Source organism: Bos indicus x Bos taurus, chromosome 7 (assembly GCF_003369695.1).
Source record: "Bos indicus x Bos taurus breed Angus x Brahman F1 hybrid chromosome 7, Bos_hybrid_MaternalHap_v2.0, whole genome shotgun sequence".
Classification (NCBI taxonomy): Eukaryota; Metazoa; Chordata; class Mammalia; order Artiodactyla; family Bovidae; genus Bos; species Bos indicus x Bos taurus.
This window is the reverse complement of record NC_040082.1, coordinates 30,459,412-30,474,515: the sequence shown is the minus strand read 5'-3', so window position 1 is coordinate 30,474,515 and position 15,104 is coordinate 30,459,412. Positions and strand designations below refer to the sequence as shown.

At 46.2% G+C, this 15,104-nt stretch overlaps 1 protein-coding gene across 15 annotated transcripts in view; it reads left to right on the top strand.

The window, feature by feature from the left end:
* The window catches only part of TENM2 (teneurin transmembrane protein 2), a 1,394,962-nt gene that overhangs the window by 1,279,407 nt on the left and 100,451 nt on the right, over positions 1-15,104 (top strand). For all 15 annotated transcript variants that reach the window (XM_027545724.1, XM_027545731.1, XM_027545730.1 and 12 more), the window contains one exon: positions 12,191-12,401. In XM_027545724.1, the coding sequence (XP_027401525.1) occupies positions 12,191-12,401 (211 nt within the window). The remainder of the gene's footprint in view (positions 1-12,190; positions 12,402-15,104) is intronic.

The following is a 15,104-nucleotide window of genomic DNA, read 5'->3' as shown; positions in this document are numbered from 1 at the left end:
CCCGGACTCCCTGGCCATCGGCTCTCTTCTGTCTGACCTGTCAGTGGGCTCTTTGAAATGGTAGTTGACGAGGGCAGCAGGCATGGTGTGGGGGAGTAGACGGAGCTGGGAGAGGCCACAAGCAGCAGGGCCAGGCCAGCATGTGGGGAAGTCAGCGCCTGAGATCAGAAGCCCCCGCTCTCTGTTGCCGCTGGTTTTTGTAGCAGGAAAGGGGCAGACAGCTGCAGGCAGGGGAGAAAGCCCCCGGGTATAGAAACGTGGCCCTGGGCTAACATGGGGGAGACTGTGCCAGCGAGGCCTGTCAGGGATGTCCAAGGTGAAACTTTCTGATCAAGTGAGATCACTGTTCTTGGAGGCTCTGTGTGGGCTGAGGAGAGGCAGAAGGGGAGGGGAAGAAGGAAGAGAGAGAAAGACTGAAAGAAACAGCAGCTAGAGAATGAAGGTGTTCTCTGAAGGCTTGGCATTGCCTTCCCCAAGTCCTGCAGCCTTCACAGGGCTCCTTGAAATGGCGGTGGCCACTTGCAGCCTCCTGTGAAGAACAAAGGGTAGAAACCAAGAGCATAGACCGCCTAGCGGGCAATCGCTCCTCCATCATGTACTTCCTGTGTGACTGTGGGCAAGACCTTTAAGCTCTCTGAGCCTCCACTTCTTCACCAGCAAGGCGGAGCTCACAGAAGATAAAAAGAAAAGTGAAAGTATTAGCCACTCAGTCGTGTCTGACTCTGCAACCCCATGGACTGTAGCCCGTCAGGCTCCTCTGTCCATGGAATCCTCCAGGCAAGAATACTGGAGTGGGTTGCCATTCCCTTCTCCAGGGGATCTTCCCGACCCAGGGATCAAACCTGGGTCTCCCACACGGCAGGCAGATTCTTTACCATATGAGCCACACAGAATCCGCCTCAAAGGGTTCTTGTGGGCATTACTGGCTGGTGGCTGGATGTTTGGCGCAGACTGAGAAAGCACAGAGAAACTTAAGCTGCTGGCGAGGAGACCTGTGGCGGTCTACCCGAGGCGGAAGTGGAAGCTGGGTGAAGTGAGGAGCTGGGGTGGAGGGCAGCTAAAACATTCTGCATCCTGGTTTTTCAAAATAAATCACCCTTCCCTATGGCTTTAAATCGTCCCTCTTCTGTTTGATGTAGTCCTGCCTTAAAGAGCTTGGCACGAGCACTAAGCATGGCCACGTGGCAGATAAGCTGCTCCTGTGTATTGGCCATTCAGAATGTTTAACAGTAGCAGACCTGTCATGGCAGCCTCATGCAGGATTTTATTTTGGAGTGCAACAAACTGGGTTCAAATCCCAGCCCTAGACAGTGCAGCCGCCGCCATGCCATCGTCGCCTCTGCGGGTGGCAGTGGTGTGGTCGATCAACCAGAACCGGAGGCGCACAACATCCTCAGGAGGCAGAACTAAGATTGGAAGGATTGGTTGAAAGAAAGCCGATTTCTGTGTTGATCTGAACATTGAGACGAAACTGGGTAGATCAAGCATGGTATCAGCTCCAGCAGCTAAAACATTTTCCCTGCCTTAAGGATCATCTCTAACCTTCTGTAGCAAACAAGGATTCAGCATCCGGTCCTTCAGCACAGGAACTGGTGTGGAGCTTCCAGGACCAGCACCCGAGAAGCCAAACATTTATGATTTCAAACCACATATGACCAGATGTACAACGATCTCCTTAGGAAAGGCAAAGAGCTGCATTCCAGTTAACCAGCACCCTTTAACCCCAAGTGCTTGTCTCTGGCAGGTGTCACCTGTGGGCACCACTCAGGGGCACCTGTGAAGCAGGGGACACGGCAGCCCGTGCGAGGTGTGTGAGGTCACTGGGTTTCTGTTCTTATGCTCATGGGACAGTCCAAGGGTCAGAGACCACATGGACATAGTCGGGGGAAATTCTGGTGCAATGTTAGAGCGGCTTTGATGAGGAAGGTGGGACTCCAAACCCTGTGGCTTTGCACACTGCAGGTAGGTGTGTGTTTTGGTGTGCCCTGATTCACAGGGGTACTTCCCATTCTGGTGGTGTTCTGGAGGGTCAGACCACAGGAGGGCCACGTTGGCTGCAGGGGAAGCATGTTAGAAGCAGGTAATTTGAGAAGATTTCATTTCAGGAAGACACAAAGCAGACTGGGTCTGCTCCCTGAAACTCACCGGGTTCTTGTACACATGACCTCGGGCTGTGTGTGGATAGTAAGACCATCCTTGATGGCTGGGTTTTGACCAGGACCTTCAGGGTCACGCCCAGATGCTTCATATTCCTGGGCCTCCTCGCGTTACCTCAAATGATGGTGAGTCTCAGGGTGGAGCCCAGACACGTTCCAAGCAAAGGAGTGTAGACACCGTGTGGAAAACTGTCTTCACGTTGGCACTCTTACAGTTTTGAATAAACTACAAATGTTCTCTGTGAAAAATAAAAAAGAACAGCCCCACCAGATAAAAGCTGCATGGTCTTAGGTGAGGTGTTTAATCTCTCTCAATCTGCAAGTCTTCATCTGTAAACAGCAGTGTTGATGATGCCTGGAGTTCTGATGGTCATTTAATGAGAGGATGCATGTAAAGCACTTAGCCCGGTGCCTGGCACTTAGTAAGCTCTTCATAAGAGCAGCTATTAGCTCTCATTAGATGATCCGTGGTCGTGCTGACCCCCAGGGATGCTGTCACCTAGCACAGGATCCCTGTGCTGAAATGCACGGGCTTTGGGAGGCTCCGGGAGCACAAGGACAGAGGCTCTGAGCCAATGTGCTTGTTTCGATGGTGTAGTTTGCATTAGGCCTGACCACCCCAAGCCTGTGTTTTACAAGATGGTCAGTAAAGCATGGAGCTGTCACTTGTGACTGGAGTAGATGAAGGTTTGGCTGGTCCTTCCTAGGGGAGAATCCCCAAACCTAGAGCCCTGTGTTCTCCTGAAGTGCATCCCAACTAGTAAGACACTAGACTGTTGGCATGGAGATGCTCCCAGCCAAAAAGTATCCATGGTCAGGAAATACTGCACATGCCACTGCAACAGTAAAGATTCCTAATGCATAGTCACTCAACAAAGGCTCTGAGAAATCCCGCTGTGATGAAACCACTTTACCTTTGTTTAACCAGCACCCCCTAGACTGTCTGACTGCAGACCCTCCTGTCCCACCTCACTCTCTATTTTAGGGAACCCTTGTTACTCTCTCCCAGGAGGCATAAGTTGCCTGAGGGTGAATTGTGCTGCTGTGGATATCTGAAAGGTGTTTTCAGTCATTGAGAGCAGGGGGGGCTCAAGCTCTAGTGAGCAAAGGAATCATGTGGGGCATTTTCTTTAAAATGCAGATTCCCAGTTTCCACTCTCAGGAATTCAGTAGGTGTGGGTGAGATAATGATCAGTATTTTAACATCACTGAGCTGATTCCAGGACAGGAAATCTGGGAGCGTAACCTGACCATCAGCAGTTTGGTGCCTGATTTATAGAAGTACGTGCTCAGAACACCAGCGTCAGCATCACCTGGGAGCTTATAAGAAATGCAAGCTCTCAAGTCCCAAACTCTAAAGCTACAGAATTAGAATCTACATTTTAACAAGTTCCCCCAAGTGATTCTGATGCTGGTTAGAATTTGAGAAGCACTGGTTTTAAAGGGTTTGGTTGATAGTGTTTGTTTTTGTTTTTGGTCCACTTGTTTTATTTTTGATGAAGAATCATTCCCCCCACCCCCCACCCCCCCAAAAAAGAAAACTAGACACACATTTCAAGTTCATTGCCATAAGATTTCTACCATCCCTCACCTCCCATCCCCATGCATATGGAGTCGACCAGATGCCCCAGTAGCTTCAGGGTAAACCAGAATCACATTAAAAAGAGGTTTTACTTGGATCATATCACTGCCTTCAGTAGCAGTGCCTGGGTTTTCCTAGGCAGTCTTTGCTTTCTTTCCCACATCCATCCTGAAGACCAGGAAAGCCAGCAAAGGAGCTCTTAGTGGGGGCCTCCTTTCTGCCAGGTCTCTGATTGGACATGATGGATCTTCCACTGCTAAGTTATAAGAAAAGCTGGAAGGTGCTTTGGGGGCAAGGATCCCAGGCCTTGGAATTCAGAGACTGACAAAAAGAGTTGACAGGAAGCAAGAGGAACACTTCCAACAGGCCTTCCAGAAGGAATGCAAATACAATTTTACTTCTTGCAATGTTTGAGAATGGCGGGTGCCCCATGGGGGGAGAGGCGAGATGCCTGCCGAACGATGGGCCATCAGGCAGCCAGGGTATTAATGGCAGGTGAAACCTTCCAAATGAGCACCCTGTCAGCCAATCTATTGCTTTAAAGGTTGGCAGTGCGGGAGACCTAACAGAGGCAATGAAGAACTAATCTCATATTGCCAGGTTAAATCAAGTCAGCCTTGCCTGTGCCTTTCACTTCCTAGTTACATCAAGCTGGAATACTTTCAATTATCCCTCACTTCCAACTTGTCAGCAGGCATTGGGTAAAATGCAAATAGAAGAGTGCCCTTCCCTGGTGGAGAGCAGGAAATATCATTAAAAACAGCCTCAACCGTTTATTGAGCTCTTCCTCTGTGTTTAGTGCAGTACCTTCATCTTCTCATTTCACATGGACCATCTTATAGCATCTCCCTGATCTTCAGTGACATAGGTGCTATTAAGTCCACTCTGTAGTTGGGAACACCGAGTCACAGGAGGTCACTCACCATAGCTGATGAATGATAGATAGATCAGGTTTTAAAACCAGACCATTCTGACTCTAAAGCCTATTTGTTTAACTAGGATAGGAGCCCAGTGCTGCCCTGGACAGTGGTTCCCTGAGCTTTGGAGTACCTGCCTTAAAATTTTGTAAGTGCTGTCCCAGTGGTAGAGACTGGCCAGGATCAGCAATGCAGTACCCTCACCTGGACTAGGGCCCTCAGGAGCCCTGGGTCCTATTTCTTCCTTTCACGTGCTCTCTGACCCTCTCCCCCTCCTCACCTTCACCCCCACACATGTACGGTTGACCAGATACCCTGAGATGTTTGGAGATTTGCATTTCTGAGTTATCTCAAGGTCCAACACCCAGCCTGAATACCAGAGAGCAGATTGGTGAGTCAGTTGCTCCTGCTGGCTGAAGGAGTGTTTCTTCTGCAAGTTTATGTAAGATCAGGCTGCCAGAATAGTGCTGATATGCTGATCTGGGTAACTCAGATTGTTTACCCAGATATAGGCCTGGCAGGAAAATATTAGCCAGGGACCCCATACACTTTCAGCACATCCTATAAGAGCTCACCTTAAAACAAAATAACTCCCAAGGCAAGTCAAATCCTGTGGTCGCTGTATTTCTTTTTTCATTCAAGAACCCCTTTATGTGTCTGGCTAGAATTCAGGAGCCTTTGGCCTCTGCCAGCCTGCAGTAGAGCCTGCTCTCCAGCACCCCTCCTTGCTCCCTCTTCATGTCCATTACAAAGAGCCCACAGCACAGGTCTCCTTCTTGCCCCAACTTGTCACCTCCTTCCTTCTCACCACTGCTTCATTCATTCCCCCCTCCTTTCCATTATTCAGGTGATCTCAAGAACTGCCCTAGGATTTATTGGGTTTACTACCTGGATTCCATGGGGTTTTTTTTGGGGGGGGGGGGAATGAGAATGTGACAAGTACTGTACTCTGTATGGGAAACAGACCTATATGATGCCAAGAAGACTCAAAAAGAAGAGAAGTAGAAATTACTTGGAAGCATGTAGTAGGTTACTTGGATAGGAAATGGCTACCCACTCTGGTATTCTTGCCTGGGAAATCCCATGGATAGAGGAGCCTGGCAGGCTATTGTCCATGGGGTTGCAAAGAGTCAGACACAATTTAGCAACTAAACAGCAACCGCAGTAGGTTACTAGGTGCTCTTATTTAATCCTCCCAATGCTCCTGTGAGGTCATCATCATTAGCAGCAGCAGCAGCATCACCATTATCATCATCATCATGCCTACTTTGTACTTAAGGAAGACAAGGCACAGGGAGGGTGATTATTTTGCCCAAAGTCAATCTGTTGGCAAATACATAAAGTACATAATCTTAAATATACACCTTGATGAATTTTTACTGACATAATCACTTGTGTGGTCAAGTAAATAAGATAATCTAGAAAATTCCAAGAACCTGAAAGGTCCCCTATATTCTTTTCCAGGCAATACCTCCCTATAAAGGTGACTACAATTTCTAATGTTTCTACTATAAGTCATGAACTTTGCCTGTTCTTGAACATCCGATAAATGAAAGACTATGTAGTCTTGAAAGCCAGTGTTTTAACCAGTCCATCCTACTGAATGGGAAAGGTAGATTTGATGGTTGGTGGTCCCTCTCATCAATCCATGATCTGGAAAAAGTTGGGCTCGTTTTTCATGAGCTGCCGACGAGTTCCCAACCCCGTGCTGCCTACAGACACTGGCAGAGTTTATCTGTGGCACCTGAAGTGAATTGTGAGAGTTGATTTGTGCCACCCTGTCACAAAATAAAACTGAGAAAAGTAAATTTGGATCTTCCTCTGAAGCCTTTAATACCCACAAAAGCCAGAGAGTTCATGCAGGTCGTTGAGGGAGTCACTTGCTTACCAAGCTGCAAGGAACAACAGGCACCAAGAACAGACCCAAATGCCTCCATCTGGATTCTCCCAAAGCTGCCCAGTTTACAAAGATCAGAGAGGAAATGAAATAACCCTCGTCTCATTCCTGGAGACTTCACTTTCCTACAGGAGTGATGCATGGACTCGGGCAGCCTTCCCCAGACAGAGGAGAGGTGCATGTTTCAGCCAGCTTGGAAATACTCACTTGTTTGCTACAGCTTCTCTGTTTACCCGTGGCCCCTGTCCCCCGAGAGTAGCATCACTGTTGAGTATTCAGTGAAGGTTTTGAGGTTAAATGTCTGGACTGTTGAGGAACTCCTTAAAAAGCCTTACAGAACAAACGAGGCAGGAGCTGGAAACAGCTGGCACCAGCCTGCAGCCCACCCAGGTGTGCCACCTTGTACCAGTGGTAAACAGCTGGAGGGGGCTCGAGTCTCCCAGGTAAACAGTGTGGTCCTTAGCAGCCTGCATATCAGACAGTGAATCCCCAGGCATCTTGTTTCTCATGTTGATTCCTTTTTCAGATGTTCATTTCAACCAGCCAGACTCTTCCTCAGCTGTAGGGCAGACAAGCCTTCAGAAGTGATTAAATCTCGCTGCGGCTCATGCCTTCCCGGCTTAATGAGTGTCCACTGCCCTGTCTTCAGGCTCCCTTTGGGAAGGAAGCATCTCCTCCTTCCGATGATGAAGACAGTGAGTGGTGATCTCATGGGTTGCCTCTTTCTGCTTTTTCTCAAGAGCTGCTTCTTGACCACTCGAAGAATTTACTTAGCTTCTCCGAGCCTCAGTTCCAACTCTATAGGATGGGTGTTGTTCTGAGTACTTGCTACACCAGGTGCTCTTCCAAGTCCTGAATATGGAATAACTGCTTTCATCCTCCCAACAGTGCTTGTCATCATCTTCTTCATTTTGTGGCTAAGAAAGCTGAGGCACAGAGCACTTAATTGCCCACGGTCACCAGATGAGTACTAGCTGCTCTGAGATTCAAACCCAGACACCCCAATCCAGAGTCTGCAGCTTAAGGGTTCTATTTTTCTGCTTTGTAGGATTGCCATAAGGATATAAATCAAGAATATATGTAAATCCTGTACAACCTATAGCATTTATTATTACCATCAATTATTAACTTATCCCTATTTGAAAACATAGCATTCTTGCCCAACTGCAACCTACCCATGAATCACTCTAATCAGGGGACATTCGTTTCATTTATTTCTTTATATCCCATTTTTATCCACTGAAAAAGTGGAAAACTTCAGGGAGTTTCTGGTTATAGTAATTCCTATCATTCAACATATACTGTATTGGTCAGTCCCTAAGTCATGTCTAACTCTGCAGCCCCATGGACCATAGCATGTCCTGTCCTTCACTATCTCCTGGAGTTTGCTCCAGCTCATATCCATTGAGTCAGTGATGCTATCCAACCACCTCATCCTCTGTCCATGTATACTGTATGCCCGACTGATATTATATCTGTCCATTCCCCATCATATGACCCTATGATATATGCGTTGTTATCACTCAGTTTTAAAGGCAAAGAAATTGAGTTTCAGCCAGGAAAACTTTGATTTTAAACTTTTAAACTTTTTCTTTCTAAGCTGACACAGCCAGGGACTAGAGGAATTCACAGTCCAGGTTCTTACCTCCATGTAGACACTGTGTAGACTTTTGGCTTCTTATCGTGAGAATGCCAATCCAAAGTTTTCCATTTAGCATTAACCTGATTTTAGTGTCACGTTGCCAGAACTGTTATGCAAGATTCTCTCTGATTTTCTTTGTCAAAAGCAATACAAAGAATGCCTCACCTACCGTTCTCAGAAAATTTCTCCCTGTCCATATTTCTCTGAAATGGCCATTCCCATTAGCATATGATGTCTGTGCGTGGCATACAGCCAGAACTTTTCTTTAGTGTGTGTTCTAACAGAAAGCACCTAGTTAATGCTCTGCAGCCGCATCTTGCAGAGTGGAGTAAATAAGAATGTTTATGAAGCGGACGTAGGACCCCGCTGTGAGCTGATGGGGAAGGCCTGGGTCAAACTTTCCCATAACCGCTGAGTCAGAACGGGGCCCTTTTCGAAGACTCTGCAAACCTCTCTCACCAGGAGAAAGCCAAGCAGACAAACAAATAAGTAGGCGGATAAATAAAAAAATAAATCATCCAATGTCATGCTGGGGCCGAGCCGCTTTTGCGCCCCTGTTGAATGGAGACGTCGGCAGCCTCTCAGGTCCTGAACTGGCAATTCAGAACAGTTTGATTGCCTGCTTGATTGTTTGCGAGATAACTGCAAGATTGTCAGTGACAGGGTAATTTACTGAAGATTGCCATGTCAGACTCCATGCGAGGGGCTTGCTGGCATAAAGATGCGCTTCTTGTGACTGACAGGCCGAGGGGAGATTGGAGTGCCAATTTCAAGTTCACAGTGTCGTCTGCAAGTGTTTGGCGGCTGCAGCCCATAATCACAAAACATGATGAGGTCATTACAGGCATAACGTATGCTCACACTTAATAACGGCTAGAACCCCAAATGCATAATGTCTGGAGCAGGTAAATGTAAATATGTAGGAGGACATCATTTATATCCTTTTTATTTTAAGCATTTGCCATCTGCTATTGCTGATGTGTTTGTAGGACATCTCCTGCTGCCAGACGGACCCTTGAATAAAAAGCCCAGAGTCAACAAAAACAGTGAGGAAATTTGAGGTCCACACTTTTGAAGCAGTCACAGATCCGGAAGGAGTAGCCGACTCGAGGGGGTTGGGAGAGGAATCTTAACAGGAAAGACTGTCTTAAGTTATTATTTGATCCCGACGTGAGGCCCTCAAGCTGGCTGTACAGAGTGGGTGGTAGAGGGTTGAGGGTGGGGGGGTCACATTCCCAGCTTCGGGAGGAAAAGGCCACCAGAGACGGATGGAACTCCTAATGGGAAGAGGCCGGTGGCCTTAAAGAAATCTATAGTGCTAATAATAGTGGGTTTCTTCTACCTGAGAACTTTCTGCAGCGGCTGAATGAAGCACTGCCAACATATCTCAGCAGGATATTTTTAAATCCAAAGCAGGCATTCTGTGGTGGATTCCTTCTGTCTAGTGAGGGCAGTCCATGGAAGGCAATGTTACAGGAAGAATACTTGGCTTTTTTATCCTATTCTTCTTTCATATTCTACCGAGGGCTCTGAGAGCCCTTGGCTGATGTAAAATGGTACCTTGGCATCATTCTGCTGCTGAGATATGAGTCTCCAACACTGTTTCTTAGGTCTGAGGTTTGTGGGACTCTTGAGGGGGTGGGTACCCAATTCAGCCAGCACGTCGGACAGAGGTACTCATAGCCATGACTCTGAAAGTCTCTAAATTTTAAGTGTGCGTGCCTGCTCACCCTCCTGTGTCTGAACTTCCAAGAAATTTTGTAAATCTAAACGTGTTACGAGACACCCGAGCAACATTTGCCCATGTGGAAAATGAGAGGCTAGTTTTAGTAATTTAAAGCCGAGCAGAACACACAACCTCCTAATTTGTTTGTTTGCTAAAAAGAAAGTAATGCATTAAAATCATTGTACATTAATTGCTAAATTACAGTGGAACTTGGGTGAAATTATATATTTCAATTTCATTAGCAGAACCAAACGTAAAGGGTAATGCCAAAAAATTACATTGTAGTGAATTTAAAGCACACAGCCAGGCCTCTGATTCAGTGCTCCAGTTCAAGTGTTCATCAAGTCACAGCCCGGGATTGGAGTGCATGTTTTTATGATGCTAATTATGGCCCCCAAATGCCTCGCTATCAAATCAAGGAGGTGTAAGCAAGTTACTCTCCAAGCTCCTACACTGTGTATTCAATCAACTCCCAGCAGAGTGAAGAAGGACTAGCTAACTAATCCATTCTAATAGGAATCCCAAGGCATAAACACTGCCCTAAACATTCCCATCCCCATTCCTAATAGACATGTGGAGAATGGGAAACAGTCATTTATTCATTCAACAAACATTTGTTGGGTCCTGATTCCATGTTGGCACTAAGCAAAGCAGGAATATAAAAATGAATGTGACACTGTTCTTCTTTTCAAAAAGCTCGTTTTCCAGACAGAAAGGCAAGCAGTCAGAGATAGATAATTCTAGTACAAGGAAGTTAGCGTGAACAATGGTTTCTAATATTTCTGGTGCATTAGAATCACATGAGGATCATGTTTAAAATGCAGATTCCAGGACCTACTCCTGGAGGCTCTGCCTGGGGAGGTCTGGGGTAGGCTCCTGATTCTCCCTGTGGGATTTTGATGTAGAATCATTCTCTGAGAACCTCAGATTCAGGGATACACAGAACAAGAATACCTCCCTTAGCCATGGACATCATCAGGAAGGCTTCCTGGAGGAGGCCACACCTAGTGTGGATCTTAAAGGATGTGTCATATCCATTTCCTCCTCTATACTGTCAGCTCCTTTAGGACCGACACCATCATTCTTTGTTCCCTGTTTTATTTTCAGAACATAAATAGCACTCAAGTATTTATTGAAGCGTAGATGACTAGGAGGGCTTCCCTGGTGGCGCAGATAGTAAAGAACCCGCCTGCAATGTGGGAGACCTGGGTTCAGTCCCTGGGTTGCAAAGATCCCCTGGAGGAGGGCATGGCAACCCACTCCAGTATTCTTGCCTGGAGAATCCCATGGACAGAGGAGCCTGGCAGGCTACAGTCCATGGGGTCACAAAGAGTCAGACATGACTGAGCAACTAAACACAGATGACTCAGGAACGGGTGAAGGAGCAGGAATCTAGGCAAGTAAATCAGAATGTTCGGAGTCCTGCAGCTATGGTGAAAGCAGCTCCAGAAGCAATTGGGTAAACTAATGGCTTAGTCTGTGGATGCTCATGCCAAAGCCATATCTCCACATTTTCTGGAAAATGTCATTCATCACCCCCTGGTGCTCCCACTAATCAGCACTACCCTCCCTGGCTTAGAGAAAGTGGGGATGGAATGCTTTTCTCCACTGAAGCAGGATTTAAGGAATCCCATGCATTTTGGTGACTTGCATACCCATTAACATGGGTCCCTGAAATCTAGCAACAGGTAATTTTTTTGTGCTATGTTGTTTAAAAGCAAAGTGTTAGTTTTTATTGCCAACCGCCCAAATAATACGTGTTCGTAATAGAAAAAGTAGAAATACAAAAGTTTTAATACAAGATAGAAAAAGAAAGAGACACACTAATCTACTACCTGGGGATAACCATTTGTCAACATTCTCAACAACTTTCTTTCAGTCTTTAATTTATATTGGAAATATACTAGACTTGTTGTGGGAAACCTGCCAGGTCAGGCCTTTGGGAAGGGTCGAGGCTGGTGGGGACAAAGATGTTAACATCTCAAGGACTTCCCTGGTGGTCCAGTGGTCAAGAATCTGCCTTGCAATTATCCTTTACCAGTGGATCCCACATGTTGTAGAGCACCTAAAGCCACGTGCAGCGCTACTGAGCCCTGTGCCACAGCTAGAGAGTCTGCTGGCTACAGTGAAAGAAACGAAGATCCCCGTGCTACAGCTGAGATCCAGTGCAGTCAAATTAATTAATTAATTTTTTTAAAAGGTGCTAGCATCTCAGAGCAGCTCTGGGCCGTGAAATCTGCTGAGCCCTGGCTTTGTCTCTGCCCTTCCAGATGGCCTGGTGGACTGCCTGGACCCTGACTGCTGCCTGCAGTCAGCCTGTCAGAATAGCCTGCTCTGCCGAGGGTCCCGGGACCCCCTAGACATCATTCAGCAGGGCCAGACAGACTCACCTGCCGTGAAGTCCTTCTACGACCGCATCAAGCTCCTGGCTGGCAAAGACAGCACCCACATCATTCCTGGAGACAACCCCTTCAACAGCAGGTAGGCGCCCTTCTGTCCCTGCAGGTGGCTGAAGTCACTGCTTCCCTTCCTGTCTGAGCAGGAGGAAGTGCTCCTGGCTTTTCTGTGGGATTTGACCCCCTGCGGCGCAGAACCTGCTGGAGACCCGTTAACTGCCTGCTTTCTAGATCATTTTGATGATCTATTATTTTATGACATTATTGTTATTCTAAATCTCCCTGATTGTGACTTCTGTTTGATCATCACTGAAATATCTCATTCGTTAGAGTATTTTTTAATTTAGTTATTTTTCATTGGAAGGATAATTGCTTTATGGTATTGTATTGGTTTCTATCAAACATCGACATGAATCAACCATAGGCTTTTAAAGCAGCTGTAAACTCAATAACACAAGTTATCATTTGTGGCGTCTTAGAGTCAGGATGATGCCAGTTGCTAGAATTTATTGAGCACCTATGATGAGCTAGAGACCTGATGTGTATAGATTGGCTTTCATCCTCATAGCCACCCCACCCCCAATGATTGTATCTGCTAATTCCTTACTTGGTGTTAGGTGTTGTGCCTGGGCATTTCCCCTTCTCATTCCAAAATGGCGGCAGCAGAGTGGATTCTCTTGAATTTACATTTGCTCTCGGTTGCTAATTTGAGGCTTGTGAGTGTTCTGGGGCAAATTCTGGATTTATTTTGTAGACAGCTTGGCCCCTCCTCTCCCACCAGGACAGATTAGAGCTGTACCCTGGAGAAGAAAGCAAAGAGACGCGTTGGCCTTGAGATGCCCGCCCTCCTAGTCGGTGTCTTCTAGGCGCTGGTTTTGATGCTGAGGCTGGAAGGAGGCAAGGAGAGGTGGCAGTGTTGTCCTCTTCAGGCCTGCCTGCACATCTCTGTTCTCACTCTGGGTCAGTCTGGATCCAGATAACAGTGGTGTCAGCAGATGTGACGATGGCGGGTGTGACCTTCTTGGGAATGCCCTGCCCCATATTTGTGCTCCTTCTCATGGAGAAATAAGAACTGGGAACCTCTAGAAACTTGTCCCCATCCCCTTACCCCTCTGACAGCCCTCATCACGCCATCTTTCTCTTAGTTTCCTTCCCCCTCACTTAGGTCTGGGCAGACCCTGAAGCAACTCAGGAAACATGCTGTTTAAGCAGGCTTCCAACTCGAGAAGGATTATACAGTGGAAGTGAGAAATAGATTTAAGGGACTAGATCTGACAGATAGAGTGCCTGATGAACTACAGACGGAGGTTCGTAACATTGTACAAGAGGCAGGGATCAAGACCATCCCCGTGGACCACTCCAGCATTCTTGCCTGGAGAATCCCAGGGACGGGGCAGCCTGATGGGCTGCCGTCTATGGGGTCGCATAGAGTCGGACATGACTGAAGCAACTTAGCAGCAATAAAAGGTCATAATAAACTTTGTGAATGAAACAATTACAAGCATTGAACTCAATTTGTATGGAAAAGTTACAGCATTGAGTAAGGCTGTGTAAGTTAGGCTTAGTCCTAAGCTTAATAAAAAGTCTAAAACTTTTTATTTGGGAAGTCTGCAAACACAAAACTAGTGCTTTCCCTATGTATTATTCACCCAGCTTCAACATTTAGCAACATCTTTTCAATTCTGTTTCATCTATGTCTTCTACTGTTTTATTTTTTTAATTACTAGAATATATTTTAAAACAAACCTAAGAGCGGTATCATGTAATCTGTAAATATGTTGTTATGCATCTCTGATAGACTTTTTAAATTTTTTTTTCAGGTAATTACAGACTGAGAGGATGTTACCCACCCCCCTCCAAAAAAAAAAAAATGTTTTACCAGGGAGGTTACTGGTAGCATCTCAAATAACTAATATCAAACCCAAGAAAATGACATTGGTACAATCCACAGAGCTTATCCAGATTTCACCTTTGTATGTGTGTGTAATTCTATATAATTATGTTGTGTAAATTCACAATCAAAATATTGAACATTGGGGAGCAGGCAGGGATAAACTGGGAGGTTGGAGTTGACATACGGACTACTACAGATAAAAAAGAGGACTTCCCTGGTAGTATAGTGGATAAGAATTCACCTGCCAACGCAGAGGACGCGGGTTTGGTCCCTGGTCTGGGAAGTATCCACAGGCAGAGGAGCGACTAAGCCCATGTGCCAGAACAAGAGTAGCCTGAGCTCTGGAGCGTGCACGCCCCAACTGCTGAGCCCACGTGCTGCAGCTGCTGAACCCTGAGCACCCAGAGCCTGTGCTCTGCGACGAGAAGCCGCGGCAATGAGAAGCTCATGCACAGCAAGGAAGATAGCCTCCGCTCGCTGTAACTAGAGAAATCCTGAATGCAGCGACGAAGACCCAGTGAAACCAAAAAAAAAAAAAAAAATCACCATCAAAGTTATAGATAACTAGTAAGGACCTACTCTATAGCACAGGGAACTCTACTCAATACAGTGACCTATATGAGAAAAGAATCTAAAAAAGTGGAGATATGTATATGTATAACCGATTCACTTTGTTGTATAGCAGAAACTAACACGACATTGTAAATCAACTTGCCCCAATAAAGTTTTTTTAAAAATTCAAAAAAAAAAAAGACCATCCCCATGGAAAAGAAATGCAAAAAAGCAAAATGGCTGTCTGGGGAGGCCTTACAAATAGCTGTGAAAAGAAGAGAAGTGAAAAGCAAAGGTGAAAAGGCAAGATATAAACATCTGAATGTGGAGTTCCACAGAATA